This window comes from Dermacentor albipictus, chromosome 8 (assembly GCF_038994185.2).
Source record: "Dermacentor albipictus isolate Rhodes 1998 colony chromosome 8, USDA_Dalb.pri_finalv2, whole genome shotgun sequence".
Taxonomy (NCBI): Eukaryota; Metazoa; Arthropoda; class Arachnida; order Ixodida; family Ixodidae; genus Dermacentor; species Dermacentor albipictus.
The window spans coordinates 101,987,740-102,005,476 of record NC_091828.1 but is presented as its reverse complement, the minus strand read 5'-3'; the positions used below and the strand labels follow the sequence as shown (position 1 = coordinate 102,005,476).

General features: G+C 49.4%; 1 protein-coding gene across 6 annotated transcripts in view; it reads right to left on the bottom strand.

Annotated features, from left to right (window-relative positions):
* The window catches only part of LOC135913721 (streptococcal hemagglutinin-like), a 94,704-nt gene extending 84,116 nt beyond the window's left edge, over positions 1–10,588 (bottom strand). For 4 of the 6 annotated variants that reach the window (XM_070523871.1, XM_070523870.1, XM_065446326.1 and 1 more), the window contains exons 1-2: positions 10,449–10,588; positions 6,951–8,155 (exon numbers count right to left, since the gene is read on the bottom strand). In XM_070523871.1, the coding sequence (XP_070379972.1) occupies positions 6,951–8,155; positions 10,449–10,558 (1,315 nt within the window). In that variant the 5' untranslated portion in view covers positions 10,559–10,588. Of the gene's footprint in view, positions 1–3,503; positions 3,658–4,959; positions 5,237–6,950; positions 8,156–10,448 lie in introns of those variants that run through there. The other 2 variants (XM_070523872.1, XM_065446329.2) reach the window with 2 other exon arrangements.
* Positions 10,589–17,737: the final 7,149 nt, after the last annotated feature.

Below are 17,737 nucleotides of genomic sequence, written 5' to 3'. Positions count from 1 at the left end.
TAATTTGTATATAGACACTGTTGACATAATAGGTGCCATACCGGTGCCATAATAGGTGCCATACCGGCCTCAAAATTGTACTGGACAGAGCAGTTTGTTTCCTAAGTGAAGCTCGACCTCCCATTACATGCTGTGCAAATAACCAAGCTCAGTTTGTTTTGACGTGCTACACAACATTCAGTGTAATCTGTTTTTGATTCTAAAGAAGTGCCAAACACCACCTCCTTTTCAAGGACGTCATGGGAATATTTGGCGAGACCTTTTTCAGCCCCTCATAATGGAAGTGTGGTCAGCCAGCTTTGCTTGGATGCCTTTATAGATTTCTGCTCCTGATCATTGTGTGCTATCAAATTGCAGAAGTCTATGCAACTGGTGCAAGGCATTACGTGTTTCTATAGTCGGATACAACTTTAGGAGGCTGCGGAATCTGTACTTTAAGGCAGGTGAACACAAGCCTGCACCAATGGGCACGCACTCGAGACTTATATCGTGCTGCCAGACAGACTAATAGTGCTCGTTGGAGAGGGACTATTTCTTTAGACGTGTAGGCAATCGGCTGCTGCGCTTTGGTCATCTGGGTGGGGCCTCTCCTGTCTTCTGAAGTTTTATCCGACTGTAAAGGATGCTGCTTTTCATACAACACAAAAGGACAAAGTGTACAATTATTTGGCCTATGAAATGGATACATCAGAAGTGTGCTATGCAAGGGCTTAAAATGTGTGAAATATGGTACATGCAATTATAAGACAATGTTAAAGAATATGTGGTATCGAACATGCATGTAATGGCACATTTGAATCGGGGAGTGTTGCAGTCATATGCACAGTCTATAGGTGATAGCATTATTAAGCTCCTGCTGTTTCCTTTCTTCATTGTGAATTACACACACCGTTCATCTTGTGGCTAATGAACACGCACTGTATTCTTGCACATAGAAAGAACAAACAGCATGATGACGTGTATGCTGCATTAGTGTATTCTTTATTTACATGGTCCAAGAGTGGCACAGGTTGTCTTACGTTTTTGCCTATTTTGAAGGGACACAAAGTGCATGTTATAAGTCTCCTAATATGCACAGCACAATGTTCACTGCAATAATTTTATTCATGTTCTTGAATAATAAACAAAATATTAAACTGAAAGCTCCTTTATAAGGTGCCTTCTGTGGGTTCGACAAGAGAGCAGTGAGGGCACCGATACTACTGTTGCGGAGCAGCCCTCTGGACCTTTGCCACACTCTCAAGAGCACGTGCCTGGCGCTCGCCTACTGCCACCAGGCGGTTGAGTGGCTCCAGCAGCAGAATGTTTTGCTGCAAAAAAGTGTATTGGAATGAATCAGCCACGTACAAACCATTATTTACAAAGAAAAATGCTCGTTGCACTATTAGTACTAAGTGCCCTTAAATGTGGAAGCCTCTAGTGTAGTATGCTTAGTAAAACAATGCGTTGGGACAACATTGCTTTATTTTTCAAAACTGGGATTTTCTTTTTCAGAGCCAATTGTCATGTTGATTAGTGTGCCAGCAGCTGAGGTGGCCCTGCACCTTCACGAGTCTCTACTGTCAGCACCACAAACCTATTTTTGTTCGCTGCAAAACAAATGCCTCACCCTAAAATCCCGTCTTATATGAGCTGATTGCATCCTATGCCTACAAACATCATGTTCTTGTCCCATTACGCAATTTTCTACCATCCTTGGCTGTAGTTCTCTCTCCTTGACATTCATTCTGTAATGCTTATGTAATCACCTGATATGAATTGGCAACAAGTGATCGAATACGTGCATGGCCTGCCTGCCGATTCCTTTCTTTTTTAATCTCAACTAGCATATCAGTTGCCACGGTTTACTACGCCACTGTCTTCCTGCCTTAATGCTATCTGCAACAATTTTTGTTACTTCGCTTTCTACACAGTCCTTGACATCTCAAGTTTCTTTGTTAACCTCCAGGTTTATGTCCCATATTGCATAACCGGTGGAATGCAATGATTCTAGACTTTTTTCAAGGATATCGGTAACGTGGCGATCACGATTCGGTAATGCCTTCCATGTGCTGTTCAACCCATGAAATTTTTGTATAAGTTTCCTGCTTTATATCAGTACTTGGTATTGATATTTCACTTGGATAAAGATAGTCTTCCATAAATTTTCTAGCTTAATATCACTCATGAATTTCTGTTGCCTCACCAAGTTAGTGAAGGTTACCTTCATCTATTCCATATTTTCGTGGGCCCACTTGCACGTAAAAGCACGAACACTCATTGGTTCTCACTGCCTTCTTTAAACTGCTGGACATTCAGTTCGTTACTACGAAAGTGACTTAATCCGTGCACTCTTATTATGCTAAATACGAAACAGTAGAAATATACTTATCTGCAGTTTGTCGAAGTCTCCTTCACTGTGTTGGTAGCGAGATCCATCGTCGGTACTACCTCGTCGCATCGTAGCTATATAGGATGTCTACCTTTTGCCCACACTATGTAATGTTCGTGACGCTCGCAGTCACGCAGAGTGGAGGAACTCAGCGCACTCGCAGAAGCAGCACCGGACAAGTTGTTTCTTCAGCACTTCGCCGTGAACAGCAGGTGCGCGTTGCGATCTGTAAAATCGCCGAAGCTATTGGCAGTCTTACCGGGTGCACGGGAAGATTGCCCACGGAGGAACAGAACTATCCAAGAAATAGTGGCCTTCGTCGAGCCTGATCACTACGTCGCGCACTGCAAGCTCGTTGTACGGGTGTGTTTACACTGGGCCTCTCTGATGCTTAGCCGTCATGCTTGCCCGGTGAATGGATGTGATGACGCCACTACAGCGCTCCCTCGTGGTATAATGCGAAGCGTACTAAATTACAAATTAGTCTAAGACGCATTCAGTGCACATCTCGTAAGCTTCAAAATGCTTCTAAACCACGTTAAAGTAACTAGTAATATTGTACTAAATGCATTTGTTTTACAACTTGCTTCTGCATGTAATGCACTCGGTTACAGTGTACTAGAATAATTACAGTGGCTCGAGCGGAGGCGCCTCCTGTTGGGCGTCGCGTACCTGCTTTGGAAGAAAGTAGCGGTGGCGCTGTCGTCGTTCGCACTTGAAGCAAGTGTGCGCCAGTTCTGCTTCTGCGCGTGGTTTGTCGTTGTTGTTGTCGCGGAGCGTTGTTTCTTTCGTGCCTTTTCCGGCGTCAGTGTTTATGATGCCGCCCAAGCGGAGGTTAAACTACTGTTACGCGCCAGGCTGCGCAACTGGCTACGCAAGAACAGCTCAGGACCGTAAGTTATCACTTTTTAAGGCTCCGTAAGATGAACAACAAAGGCTTGTTTGGCAGCGAAATCTCCACAGGTTTGACAAGCCGCTGGACCCTGATTGTGCAGTTTGTGAACTGCACTTCGAGCCCCATTTTTTTTTTTTGAGGCATATGTACGCGTGATAAATGGAACTGAAGTTAGAATTCCGAGGGGGACTCCAACACTTGCTCCTGACGCAGTCCCGACCCTTCTGCCCAACTTACCCGCCTATTTGAGCAAGTCCACTCCGACTCCGAGGCCTCAGAGGAAGAGACGGCAGCTACAGATGCCATGTGATACCAGCAGTAAAGCCCGCCGCGCTGACCAGTGTCATCAAGAGGGCGATCATGGTGCGGAGGCTGCAGTGAGCAGCGAAGACTGCGCGGATATTGCCGAGGGAGACATTGTTAGCGTTGCCGACCTCCGGGGACTCGCACTTCCAAGAAAATCGTGGGCGCTGCACGAGTTCCTGGATTTTACTGGTGTGTGCTACGTGTGTTGTGCACTGAATGCGCCCACGAGTGAAATTACAGTTGCGAGAACAGTGTTTTTCAACACTGGAATCGAAGGAATCGTGAAGTGCAAGGTACATCTTTTGGGCAAGCTAATAGAAGAAACACATATTGTGTCGATCCAGCAAGCTGAAGATGTTGCTAACAGCTAACATGATTGGATTTTATGTAGTAACCAGGATGCACTTTTACATCAAAGGATTAAACAAGTCTCGTGATGCAGCGCGCAGAAAGTCGCACCAACACTTAAGCTTAGTCGCTTGTGAGGGTAATGATACCAAGCCGTTCGACAGTAGTGAACTGAAAAGCGATGATGTGCAAATAAATGTGCACTGGTGTGCTACACGACAACTTGGTTGTTTATTCTTCGTAACTCTGCCAGCCATCTGTGCATACCAAGATAGCAGTGGTAAATCCATTGAAAATTCCTTGAGATGAAAAAATCTAAGAACGAGGGTATTGAATGGTAATAAAAAATAATGAAATGTCGCCAAGAAACCTAGAACATCCATCCAATACAACGCAGTATATGCCAATGCGCTACGTTCCAAATCCGGCGTAAAAAGAAAAATTAGAACATCGGCGTCACTCAGTGTAAATGCCGCAGCGATTTCTAAAGTTTGATACACGGACAGGAGCTAATATGAGCCGCCAAGAACAAGCCTCTAACTACGAGCAACAAAAACAGCGCTAAACGACGGGACGAGCGAAGGGACACAGACAACAGCGCTGACTAACAACCAAAGTGATCGTAATCATGAACCAACCAGCCCAAATGCGTACTCTTTTGAAGCCTCTAACGTCGCGACAAAGCATATTAAGGAAACAATGTTAAGCGTCATTGCATTTTATCTTGGCAAACTTCCTTCTTTATGCGTTCCTATCTCGGGGTAGGCGATTTCATGTTGAGCATACACAGAAATTTTTTTTATATCGTCATTAAAGGATCTTGAAAGCGACGAGACAAGCTTAATTAAGGCACCTAATTTGTGGGAAGTGCACCGTCAGTGGGAAGAGATGTATCATACGAAGTGTATATATTGCAGCCCGCTATCCGGCTCAGCCACTCGCGAAAATCACGGTAAGTGTTTGCAAATATTGCTTTATGTTTTGCTCGTTCACGGAAAAAAAAGTGTGATAGTAAGCCATGGCAAAGAGCAATGAATACCATCACGAGATGTGAAGCATTGCGGCTATGTCTCCGGCCAGACGATTCCACAACTACAACGCGCGCAGGCGACACTATTTGAACCTTTCCACATTCATAACGAAGCTGCAAAGAGCAGAAATCGGAAGCGAAATATTTTGTCCTTTGCTAGGCTTGCATTACTTCGTGGTGACAAACTTAAGCCGCCCAAAACGATGGACAAAGCGGTTGTCCTAGCAGCCGACGGCCCGAAAGCTGCCGCGCCTTCAAGTGCGGTCGACTACAGCGCCGCCGCACCTTTCTTCCGCTTCAGGCCCTCTCCAGGGGAGGCGGTCGCGCCACTAGAAAGTGTTCTAGTTCACTATAACTCGGTGGAACGACAAACAAGTGAAAGAAGGCACGGCCATGCACCGACGGTATGATCACGTGAGCCCCAGTTTGTCGACCGCCCAGAAGGCAACGCCCAAGGAATGATAGCCAGCCAGAGTGAATCTAGATAAACCAATGAAACTGGAGGCTTGTCGAAAGATAAACTGTGTCTCGGTACCATTCGTGCTTTAATCTTGGGGTGTCGCCAGAGCTCGTGAAGATCCCGAGTTTCGCCAAACTCGACGCATCCTGCATAGCACCCCTGTACACGAAGTTACGCGGAGCTGGAAAGCCAACGTAAACGCCTAAAGAGCACTGCCTTGCTATGCGTGCATTCACTCTGCGAAAGGTCGTCTGCTGCGCTCGAGCAAGTAGGCGGTGCCATGGTCGAGGAGGGAGCGTAGAAGAGAGGAGAAACGAGGAGGAGTGAAGGCGGAGGAGGAGAGTGGCACTACTTTACGAAGTTTCAGGGGCTTTAGAGCGTGGTTGTGCGGCTAGTATGCTTCGCATAAAAAAAAAAACGGGAGAGCGAGCATTCCTCACCATGGCAGCAGTACATAGAGCTACTGTATATGCTACCAGAGGTAGTGGGTAAGTAGCACATACAGTTGGACATCTGGAAGGGGCGGCGCAAGACGACTAAGACAGAAGGCAGGAACACACATGGCAGCGCTGATGTTCAACCAGTACCACCTCGCCCAAATGTCGATCCTTCTGCAGCACATACGGTAACGTTACTGTAGTACTACAGCAGCACCACAACCACTCTGCCTAGCGAGCGGAATTGGCAAAATTGGAAGGACTTATAATCATGACTCGCGATGACACTTCACGACTCTTACGACTGTTATTGCGAGGGAAGAGGCGCGCTCGAAAGCGACACTCCAAAAATTACCAGGCCCATTGTTTCAAATTTGACAAAGTTTAGCGCTGAGCACTCAGACCGGCGTCTATGCGTGTTTGAAAGGTAGTTTCCTTGCTTTATTTTTTTTAGTAGCCCCAGCAATCGGTGCCGACTATATACACTGGTCATCGTACTGTTATACCAGCGGGCGCTGCGGCTCTCATTTTTAATGATAAATGAAAGAAGCGCGCAACGTCCAATGACCAGTGCGCGGTGCCGCGAGACATTCCGAAACGCAGTTTGCGCGCGCGCCCATGCGATCGTGTTGCTTTTCATCGCGCGTTAAAGTCATTAGGGTTCCAGAAGTACAGCAGTGACGTGTGGCCATAGCAGTCCTCGCAGAGCACGTGTCCTCATGTTCAAGAACATACTTATGGATTGAAAAAAGAATTCGGCCGAAGCACCAATTGCGATAGCAAGCTTTAGCGCTTGAACTTACCGGACGGCGTCCTCACTTTTGACCACGAGGCCTAACAGAGTGTCCGCCTGGCGGGCACTGGATGAACCACAGAGGAAATGGATCGCGCCGCGCGCGCCGTCTGCTATGACACTACGTGTTTGCATGTGCCTGCGTGTACGGTGTGAATATGTTCAATAAAGACCATTTTCTTAACCGTATTCCTAAAGACCATTGATGAAGGGATTTTCGCCTTTCTAATCAGAAATATCCAATTCGGCAAATCAAATCGTCGCGTCCAAAGAGTACAGCGAATGCCACGGAATGCGACTGCGTACTCACTTTGCCAGCCTGTCTTCACTGGCCGGGCAGATGCGAACGTCGCTTGCTTGGTTCGCTTGGGTCCAGGCGCACTCGATGGAGTCGGTCTAGAGACCACACGCTTCGCAGGCCTCAGGAGGTTCGTCTGGCTGGCTCTGGAAATGGACGCCGGACGTGACGTCAACGTCTCGTCAGTTTGAGCGGCACTGGTCCTCTGCTCTCTCTTAAGGATCGCCGTTCGGTCCACGCGGTCCCTCGGGACCATAGCGCCGTCCCGGCTGCGTTCAACTGAACTCGAACTGATGCTGCTCGATGATGTCGAAGACTCGCTTCCGGAGCTGCTACTGTCGTCTCCGGCGAAACGTTTCCTAGAGGAGTAGCGTACAGAGTGACTGGGCTGGCGTTCGCGAGCATCGGTTGTGGCACTTTCTCGAGGAATGCGCCTCCTCGGTGTTTTCGGGTTGTTCGACTGGCGCCTCTCGGGGATTCCTACACGTGACGTCAGCTTGGTGGGCCTCGCTCCACCAGCTTGCACGCGTCTTCTGTTTCTCTTCAGTTCCAGCTCCGAGGTGCTCGAGCTGCTGGACGAAGAACTGTCGTCCGAAGACCCTTGGTCAGCGGGGATGAAGCTCTCCGTCGACGCAGGTACGGCGGACCTCGACGATACTCCGGTATCGGCTCTTCGTTCCTTGCTACCGGGTGTCCTTTTGTCCTTCATCCCGGAGAAACGGACGCTCTGCGCGGGACGCGCCTGAGAGTCTTCGGTCCTGCTCGCTGCTCTCCGAGGCGACGACAGGATGGACGGAGTCCGGGCCGTGGTCGCTGAAGGGCCGGCACCGCTTCCGGTACCAGGAATGGCGGACGTACCCCGAGATCGCTTGAGGTCGAGCCGAGGTACTGCGTCGCGCCCGGGACTACGGTCGGAGCGACGCACCTCTGCGAGCCGTCTCGGCGATGCGTGCCTGGTCGGGTACCGCCGATCCGCGGGCCACAATGCGGCGATGCGGTCACGTGTTTTGGGAGTGACCTCCCGCGTGCCATACGTTGCGGCAGGGGATTCGCGCCGTGATCGACTAACCGGACTTCTCCTTCTTCGAGCCAGCGGTCTTCCGGTGTTTGGGTCAACGGTTGTGCTTCCGTAGCTCCTGGAAGTGCGCCCTGTGACGTCCGCAGAATGCGACAGGAGCGTCCGCGCGTTCTCCCTGGCATCCGTGTCTCTGCGAATGCTGAAATCAAGCAGTTACCGGAGAATGCGCTTATTTATTTGTAAGCGCTACAACCTTCCTCTGTGGTCATTTTTGTGGGGTGTGATCCAACATACCCTGATACGTAAAAATTAAAATTATAGGGTTTTACGTGCCAAAACCACTTTCTCATTATGAGGCACGCCGTAGTGGAGGACTCCGGAAATTTCCACCACCTGGGGTTTTTTAACGTGCACCTAAATCTAAGTACACGGGTGTTTTCACATTTCGCACCCATCTAAATGCGGCCGCCGTGGCCGGGATTCGATCCTGTGACCTCATGCTTAGCAGCCCAACAACTTAGCCACGGAGCAACCACGGCGGGTACCCTGACACGTAAGATGTGGCAAAGAAAAAAAGCAACACTAGAGAAATTGCGAGATTGTGTACCGATGCCAAAGCCTTCTTTGCGTCGGCTGTTACTGCGCTTTTGCTTACTTCTTTATCCCAGCTCATGCATTTCTACCCACCGCTTTTCCGGCGCAAAAAAAATGAAATCTGTGCACTGAATGATGTGGAGATGAGTTGCCAGAAAGCTGCATGGCCCCTTCAAAGTGATCGTATCAACTGAACCGGAAAGCCGTTATAACCGGTTTCGCCACAGCTGTTTCTTCCCTTTTTTTCTTTTTTTCCTTTTCTTTGTTACGACCTTGAGGCGGCGGCGTCACCGGTTTGTTTAATGCCACCAATCATTTATTATTATTACTATACTATTATCACATGTACGAATCAGTTATTCTTATTTTTAGCACTCAGCAGTCCCACAGCAGGCTTCTCCGCACACACATGCGTAATGCGGGAAGGTAAGCCTTCAAGGCGGCCCAACGAGTACGGTTTTCTTTCTGATCAATATCATGTGTTTTTGTGTCAAGCGTACCTGATCGCTTATAATGCTACCAATCGCCTATGCTTAGACTATTATAACGAACAGGTGTTCTAACTTCGCAAATCACGCATTTTTCTGTAGGTACAAGGCATTACACTTTTCGCGTGACAGATATTACTGGGCCACTCGCCGAAGAACGCCTACGCATTAAAAAAGCAAACATTAGGAATGAAGGTTTATACGTCACGAAGTTTTAACATGGCAATGCTGCACGGTCAACTTAGTACGGTTCAAAGAGATGTGCAGCACCGTTAGCCAACGAAAATATACGAAACTAGAGCAAAGTCAACAAGCTATCGCTTTTAGTACGATGCAAGATATCGATATAGTACGTTACAGTACAATTTAGATACAAGAAATACTGTTACAGATAACAAAAGTGGCAACTATAGTATCAAGGAAAGTCACTAATAAAGAAGGCGAATAATCGTAGCTGAATTAGCTAGAGGCCAAACTAGCTCAGTGAAATGAGCTGCATGAATCTTACTTATTATCTTATTTCCTTCCATTTCAGGCTTTTTGAGCTGGAGTTCTCTGCCGTTGTGCACTCGAATCAGCAAACATTCCGCAATTTGGCTGTGCCCCGCTTGAACTGGGATTTTACTGTTAACAAGAGAACACTTACAATTTTCTGCACGGAGGTTGATCGAATTAAAAGGTGGATACAGAAACGGTTAAACCAAGTATTTAAATGACACTGCTGGTTGTTTATCACATGATCATCCTGGTACTGCGTCTTACGTTGGCTGATTCGGAAAGCTGTTGTGCGCAACTTCCAAACTATAAGAATGATGATTGATCGAGTTTTATACCAGAAGGGCTACCATGAGCATAGAGAGCCTGGCAATATAATAGGTGCGTGGCAGAGAAACAAATGTGTGTCTCGTGAAAAAAGAACAGCTCCAGCAGTGATCGATACTGGATGACTTGCACGGTATGATGGCTACATGGGTTTATGAGCAAATAATTTTGCTTTTTTTATTGTCGCGAAAATGCAAAATAGATAACGAAGGACGCCATTTAAGAAAGGCGTAGATTGAATTGCGACCCGTCTTTTTGTTGTGTACCTAATGAAAATGCACAAGTCACTTCGCCATTACGCCTCTATAGAAATACGACCACTAACGGCTGGAAGAATTGAACCCGCAATCTTGTCCTGGGCTGCAGACCACCATATATAAATAGTGAGATCTTACGGCAGGTGGCATTTGTGTTAGAGCGAGTCGCCAGAAACTTTCAAAGCAAGAAAACTTTACGCAGCCGCTGCCAAAAATGAGACCAAGGACAGCCGAGGCTGCACGGAATAATTTCGCGTGAAAACCTGAGGCAGCCTTGGCTCACAGACCAACATTTTCGACTGCCACCGAGCAGACTCGCCGGCGTTCTCACCTGGCAGACCTTGTCTCAGCGTAGCCCTCGCCTTCCGAGCCGCTGCCGAACTCATCAAAGCTGGGAGAGCTTTCTTCAAGGTGCTTTCTACGACGATGTCGCGAATTCATGGCCTTTTGCTGCCCCGTTGAAATACTTCTTCTTCTCCTTTCTCTACTAGGCACGGACTCACGGGGGGTCGGGGGCGGTGGAGCGACCTCGGATAGGAGGAAAAGGAAGAAGAAGACAGGAAAAGACGGGGTTATACATTTTTCATTTCCGTTACTTTCCCAAAAAACAACTGACAACAATAATAATTTTTCCCCATCCGGTTCATGGCCGATCCCCCGGAGGGGGTTGTGCCACTTCACTAACGCACAGGAGTAAGGTTGGCCAGACCCACTGATCTCCACTGAAATTGCTCCCTCTAGGGGAGATCGGTTTGCCAGGCCGGCTCGTTATCCTAAAGTAAAGGGGTAAATGCATTTAACGACGACAAATTGCGAGAAGAACCAATGTAAAGCAAAAAGTCAAAGAGCAGAGAGAGATAGAGAGAGAGAAAGACATTTCTTGTCCGCTCCCCCATAGTGAGTATAGGAGCCACACGACTGATAGGAAACAACAACACAGAAAGTGAAAAAGCAAGGAGGGGATAGGACGGGAGGCCGACCAGATGAGAGAGAGAGAAGGGGGGGGCAAGGGAAAGACAGGGAGGTTAACCAGAGAAGATGATGAGAGAGAGAGAGAGAAAGGCAAAGGAAAGACAGGGAGGTTAACCAGAGATTATCTCCGGTTGGCTACCCTGTACTGGGGGAGGGGCAAGGGGATGCAATAGCATAGTCAAACATGATCGTCTGGTTGACTTCCCACCGACCGGGAGGTTGCAACCTCGGACGTGGGTTTACCGGACCTCAGTTCGGTATAGCCCGTGAGCAGTGCGTAGCCAGCCGGCGCAATCTTTCGAAAAGGTCAAGCCAATCAGTTGGAAAGTGTCCTCGTTCCAAGTTGGCGCCGATGTGTCGCAAGTCGAGAGATACCCTGATCTGCACGTTCTCTTCACGTGCTATATCGACGAGGCTACTGACCCAGTCAGTCAGCTCTCAGGCGCGACGGAGACACCCTGCCATGTCGAGGCGGTCAAACTCCACTCATCATCAGAAAATATGAAGTTCATCAGAAAATATGAAGACGCCAAATAAACAGACACACACAAGAGAAGGGAACGGGACAGGGAGCCACTCGCAAGTGTTTTATTTACAGAACGCAGGCACATATGTATTGTCGATCAACACATGCGCACACAGCAAACGTTTATTCACCCATCTAATCAAACATTCATGACGCACCACGCTCAAGAAACCTCATCTCGGCCTTATGTAATGATATCGAAGTATCGCTAACGCACAAGCTGCCTTTCTTGCCTATGTGATCGGCTTCAACCAGTTCCCTTGCTCTAGTATCTTTAAGTAAAGAGTACACTCTAAGTACGAGGGATACACGTCTCGCTGGCTGGACTACCGATTGGGCTCTCTCATGTTATGCCGTCTTGTATGGATGTTCTACGCATTCAATAGAACTGAGCACATCAAGACATTCCCAGACAACTGTTTCCTTCAACGCTGGTTGTGGAGTGACTTGCGATACACTGTTGATGATGCCGAGCTCTTCACAAGCGCAACGCTCCGGTGCTGCACCTTGGTGTTTCCTGATGACGAAGAATTTGATCAGTGCTTCGAATTCGTTTCACGCGGTTTGAAGTCTTACAGTGCCCGAGTGGTCAAGGGCAGTCCCTCTGCATCGCCTCAGAACGGCGTTACTCCAGCTGACACTCGCAGCTTTTTTTTTAGGTGCCGACGACACAGTGAAGAATGTGTCCGAGTAGGCCGTGCGGTCTCTGCAATGATCGTTAAGCAGCAACAGCGTTCTTCATGAACCGCAATAAGAGATCCGCTTCAACAGCTTCGACCCTCATGGGGAACAGGCTTACGTGTATAGCCTCCTATACGATATCTACAATTGTGCTGGTTAAATGGCTCTGTTCTCTGCGTAAATATGCAATGAGACAGCAAACGCTGTCGAAACGTTGTCACTGCAGCAAATACGCGCTCTTACGCGCATAATTTATTTAATAAAGTGAAAAGCTTTCTAGAAGGATTCAGCTACTTGCTTAGGCCTGCTCCACACAGCGGTGATTCCCCACTTGCCGTCCCCGCCGCGAGGGTGAGAGAGAGGCGTACGTTAGGAGAGAGCGTTCCCTTTTAAGGGTGATGGTTTGGACTATAGTTGGTTTTCCATTTTAGATTGTGTGGTACAGCGCGAATCAGGGAACAAGGTACGCAAGAAAAAAGGAAAACAAGCGCTTGTCGTCGCTTTTTTTCTCGCGTACCTTGTCCCTGATTCGCGCTGTAGCACAGAATCTAAAAAGTTCCCTTGTAGTCCCCGAGTTATGCTTCCAGCGGGGAACTAGAAATAGCGCCTCCTCTCATCTGTGCACGGTCGCTTTTTCTCTTTCTCTATCGGCAGTTTCTGCTCAAAATAAAGCGGGACGCCGGCAACGTTCCGAGCATCGGCCAACATGGCCGGCGTCCCGTTTTTGACAGATCAATCGACGGGGAAGGGCTATCTCCCGACGGACGCCGGTGGCCGTGAGTGTGACAGCTACGGGGCGAATCAGGGCAGTATGTACAGGCCGTGTACTTTGTTGGTTGACGTCGATGCATTCTGCGTCATTTTTTTCTTCTTCTTCTTCCCACGCTTACTATTGCGATGGCAATTATATGCATTTTCGCTTCCAAATGCATGCTTCACTGTCCAAACATTCCTTACCGAATCTAAACTAATGCCCTGCTAAATTCTATTTTTTATTACTTTTAAATTAATTATTACTCATTCAACAGCACCTTCCCGATTTTATTTTAGCCGGTAATTCAACCCTATTAAATGCTATTCCCATAGACATTAGGAAATTTATGCTCTATATCATTTTGGAATAATCCACCCATTTCTTGGCCTATCCCCCATCGTGGGTAGGAGCCACACGTGCCACAGGCTACAACAATTATATGGATGCTCGAGGTGCATTCTCGCCGTCGCCGTTGGCGTGATGTCCCGCGACTGACGACGACGCATGCGCGCACCGCCCGCGATGGATTATATATAGACGGCCTCCTGAGACGCGAGAAGCGCGATCTGGCTGAAAAAAAAAAGAAAAAAAAAGACATCGACGCATTCACTGCTGGCATATGCTTTGCGCGCGCACAGGCACATTTGGGCAGCTGCGGGCACGTCAAAACCGAGGTCAAGTTTCAAACCAAAAAAAAAATTTACGCAGTCCTTTCTTCGGACGCTGGCCAAAGTCAAGGGAGTTTTTTTGTTCCTTTCCCTTTCATCTCGTGCAACGTCGAAGTGCGGCACCTGCCACGCCACCGGCACGCAAGCTCCTCACGTGGCGCACTGCAGCGTTCCAAAACGCCATCGCCGAAACGCTACGTAAGCCTTGTCATTGCTTTCAACGCTTCGCCTATCACACGACACATGACGACACTCTCAATTTAACTTTTTTCATGCTTACAAACAGAGTTCCCAGAAGACTTTCGGTTAAGCCGTCAGAAGCAACGGAAGTTACATTGGCCTATAAGCTTACAGGACCCTCCAGCTAGTACCAGCTTTGTTGGGGAGTTGGAGTATTTGACAAAGAATTGTATTGGTAAGTGCAACAACATGAAAAAAAAGCCCGCACCTGAGTTCGATGCATTTCGCACGTTCTTTTATCTGAAAACATCAAGAATATGAGCCTGCAGTGTAGTAGGCGGCAAAAGACTTCTTTTTTCTTGGCTAACGTGACTCTCGTAAATGGCTGACCGGAAGTTCTCTTGGGTCACCAACGCAGTGCTGCCACATCGCGGATGAAAAAAAAAGGAAGACAAAAGAAACCTAAGAAGGAACGCCCACGACAAGCACTTTTAATTTGCCGCGTTGCTGTCTTTTACATATACACATTTTTTTTTACAACGTCATCACTCGACCTCTTCCTTTTCCTTGGCATCCGAACCCGACGGCTGGCTGTCGGTACTGTCGTCTGCACGAGACGGCGCAAACGGGCGCCTCGCGTTAGCGAGGCGTCCAAGTCTCGGCCTCCCGCGGCACCCGACCTCCGACCTTCCGTCGCTCTCGCAGACAAACTCCTGGTCGTCGACGTGGACGACGTCCACCTGCCCCTTGTCCGCGAAGACGCCGGAGAGACCGTACGCGTCTATGACGTTCCTGAGGTAGTCGGGCACTTGCGCGTCGGCTCTCAGAAGGCGGCCGTCGCGCAGGGCCGGAGGAATACGGCCGCCGTCACCGGCGACGCCCGCGTACCGGGCCTTGAACGCGTCCTGGAACGAGCTCGGGAACCCCAGCCTCGTCAGTGCCCTGAACGCGCCGACAAAGTTTGGCGGCTGGGACATCGAGTTGATGCGGTACGTCTCCCTGGCGATGACGTTGCAGTACATCCGGCACACGTCGTCGATCACGTCCTCGCTCACCAGCTCGGCGGCCTGCTCCTGCTGGCTTTCCCAAAACTCGACCTCCGGGTCAGCCGGTCCACCGACTGTAGGAACGCCGTCGGCCAGTGCGGGACGACGATGCGGCGGCTCCACCTGGCGGTCGTCGACCGGCGACGGCGGTGACGCGAACCTGGACCCCGCAGTCTCCGAGACTGACGCGCTCGGTCCTCCGGAGTTGCTCTCCGCGGCGGTCGACTTACGCCGAGTGGACCCGTCGTCACCGGAGGACTCCTCGTGTCCTTCCTCCTCGCTGCGTTCGTTGGATCTTTTGCCCTTTACGTCCATGGCACGTTTGCTTTCCTGGACCAAGCTGGCGTGTATCTACGTCGACCGAAGCCGCAGAAGTCTTTAAAACACGAAAAGGGTGGGTTGAGGTCGGTTTCTCAAAAGCGCAGCAGACGAAACAAACAGCTCACTTTGTCTTCTTCTGCAGGGAAGAGAATACTTGCTGTCAGCGATGATGATAGCAAGGCGGCGCCACCAAGTCAACGGCCGAGTAGTTTAAAGGAAACAAAAAGCAAAACGCAAAATGGTCTCGATTTAGAAAAAAAAAAATGGAAGAAGACAGTGAGGTGCATGTGAGAAGGGATGTGGCAAAGTGCGCCGACGCTTTTCAGGAGAACGCGTCGAATTTTCCTGTCGAACGCAAAAAAAAAGAAACAAATTCGGCACACACTTAAGACTGCTTACGTGTAGGAATGCGAAATCATTTAGTCCCTTTGGCGAAATGTTCTTTTTTTCGAATGTTTCTTGCGCGCGCAAACTCTCGCGTGCGTTCTAATAATATGCGCCTCGGCAAGGCTATGCAAATTGAAACGCGCCATGCCTCTCCAAGCGCTCGCTTGCGCGTGAAAGAGCGTTCAATACATTAGTGCGTTTTATTTTATACACTCAGGACGTGGCGCCGCCTCCTTCCCACTGGCTGCGCCCTCGCCTGCGCAATGACGCAGGCACTATATATAGGCCGTGGCCTCTGCGATCAGCTCCGTTGCGCGCCGCCGGAGCTGATCGCGGAGGCCACGTATAGGCGCACCTTTAGTCAACCACAACTGTGGAGCCAGCGTGGCGTCGGGGGAAGCGTATACTCGACTCGCCTCGCACCCCGGAGGCCCGGGTTCGATTCGCACTCAGACCGAAATGTACGAAATCCTCTTTTCAAAGAAATTGATTCACTTCGCTCACAGGAAGCTCCATGAGAAATTCGACGTCAATCTCAAACATTTTATTGCGAAAGTATTGAAATCAAGGAGTTGGACGAAATCTCGTCTGGTCGGGAAGTAACGGCACAGTTTCGACAACCCCATTTCGGTCGGCGAAAGCATTATAGTATGCTCCATCACGCGAAAATCCGTCGGCGTAATCGGCGTGACCGAAACATTGTACCAAAAATGGTCGACGGCGGGAAGAGAAGAGGGCCAACAAAAGGAATTAACCATCTCAGACCGCGCCTAACCTACCACCCTTACAAAGCTAGGTTGGAGCAACTTGAAAGCCATAATCATTTAACTCAACTAGACAGGGGATTCTGCCGAATGTTTAGCTTCGACACTGCTCTCCTATATATGCGACCCTGTAAGGGCACATTCACACCGGCGACTTGAGGAGGTCGCGCGACCGTTTGCGACTCGCAATCAAAAAGCGACCGAAGGCGAATGATGTTCACACCGGCAAGCCCGGCTGAGGGCGACCCGCAGTCGCAATCCCGGAGATTATCGTTCTCAGCGAGAACTCTCGGAATCTACGCGGAATTTGAATGCGACGCCGGAGGAGGCCGGATGTCGACACACGAAAGATCACTTCCGGTGCGCCGCTGATTGGTTTATCAGTTTTGCGACCACGGTCGCGCGACAGAAAAATCGCGCAGAGAGCGACTCGCCCAAAATGGTCGCTTTTCGAGAAGGGCAACCGTTTGCGACCATTTGCGACCGGTCGCAAAGCGACCAACTTGGTCGCGCGACCTCCTCAAGTCGCCGGTGTGAATGTGCCCTAACACTGAGAGAAGCATCTCCTCTGCAACTCCCACCCGTTTTCACATCCAACGTAAGCGTATTCGGAGCGCAATTGGTCAACTGGACGGTCGATCCTCTACAGAGACAAAGATTCTGGGCACTTGACCTCGTCCAGCGTCAACTTAGAAAGCTTCGTGTGTTTTCATCTTTTTTTTTCAAGCCAAGCTTGCATTGGGACAAACAAGTTTCGATGGCGGTCTGGTCACGCAAGAACGCAGCTGCTCTCAGAGCATAGCAGCTGCGGGAGAGGCCAGTTTGATGAGTTGACAGCTTCGCCGGTGCCGGAGCGTGAGTCATATAGCAAGGATTCCAGCTGCACAGGCGCGCGCTCACGCCATGCGCGCAACCAATCAGAGCCGTTTTGCTTCCGCCTCGGAGGGAGAGGGCAGGGAAATGTATCGCACGCGCTGCGCCGGCTTCGTTTCCGTTCAGTTCATCATCATCAGCCTGGTTACGCCCACTGCAGGGCAAAGGCCTCTCCCATACTTCTTCAACAACCCCTGTCATGCACTAATTGTGGCCATGCCATGCCTGCAAACTTCTTAATCTCATCCGCCCACCTAACTTTCTGCCGCCCTCTGCTACGCTTCCCTGCCCTTGGAATCCATTCCGTAACCCTTAATGACCATCGGTTATCTTCCCTCCTCATTACATGTCCTGCGCATGCCCATTTCGTTTTCTTGATTTCAACTAAGATGTCATTAACTCGCGTTCGTTCCCTCACCCAATCTGCTCTTTTCTTATCCCTTAACGT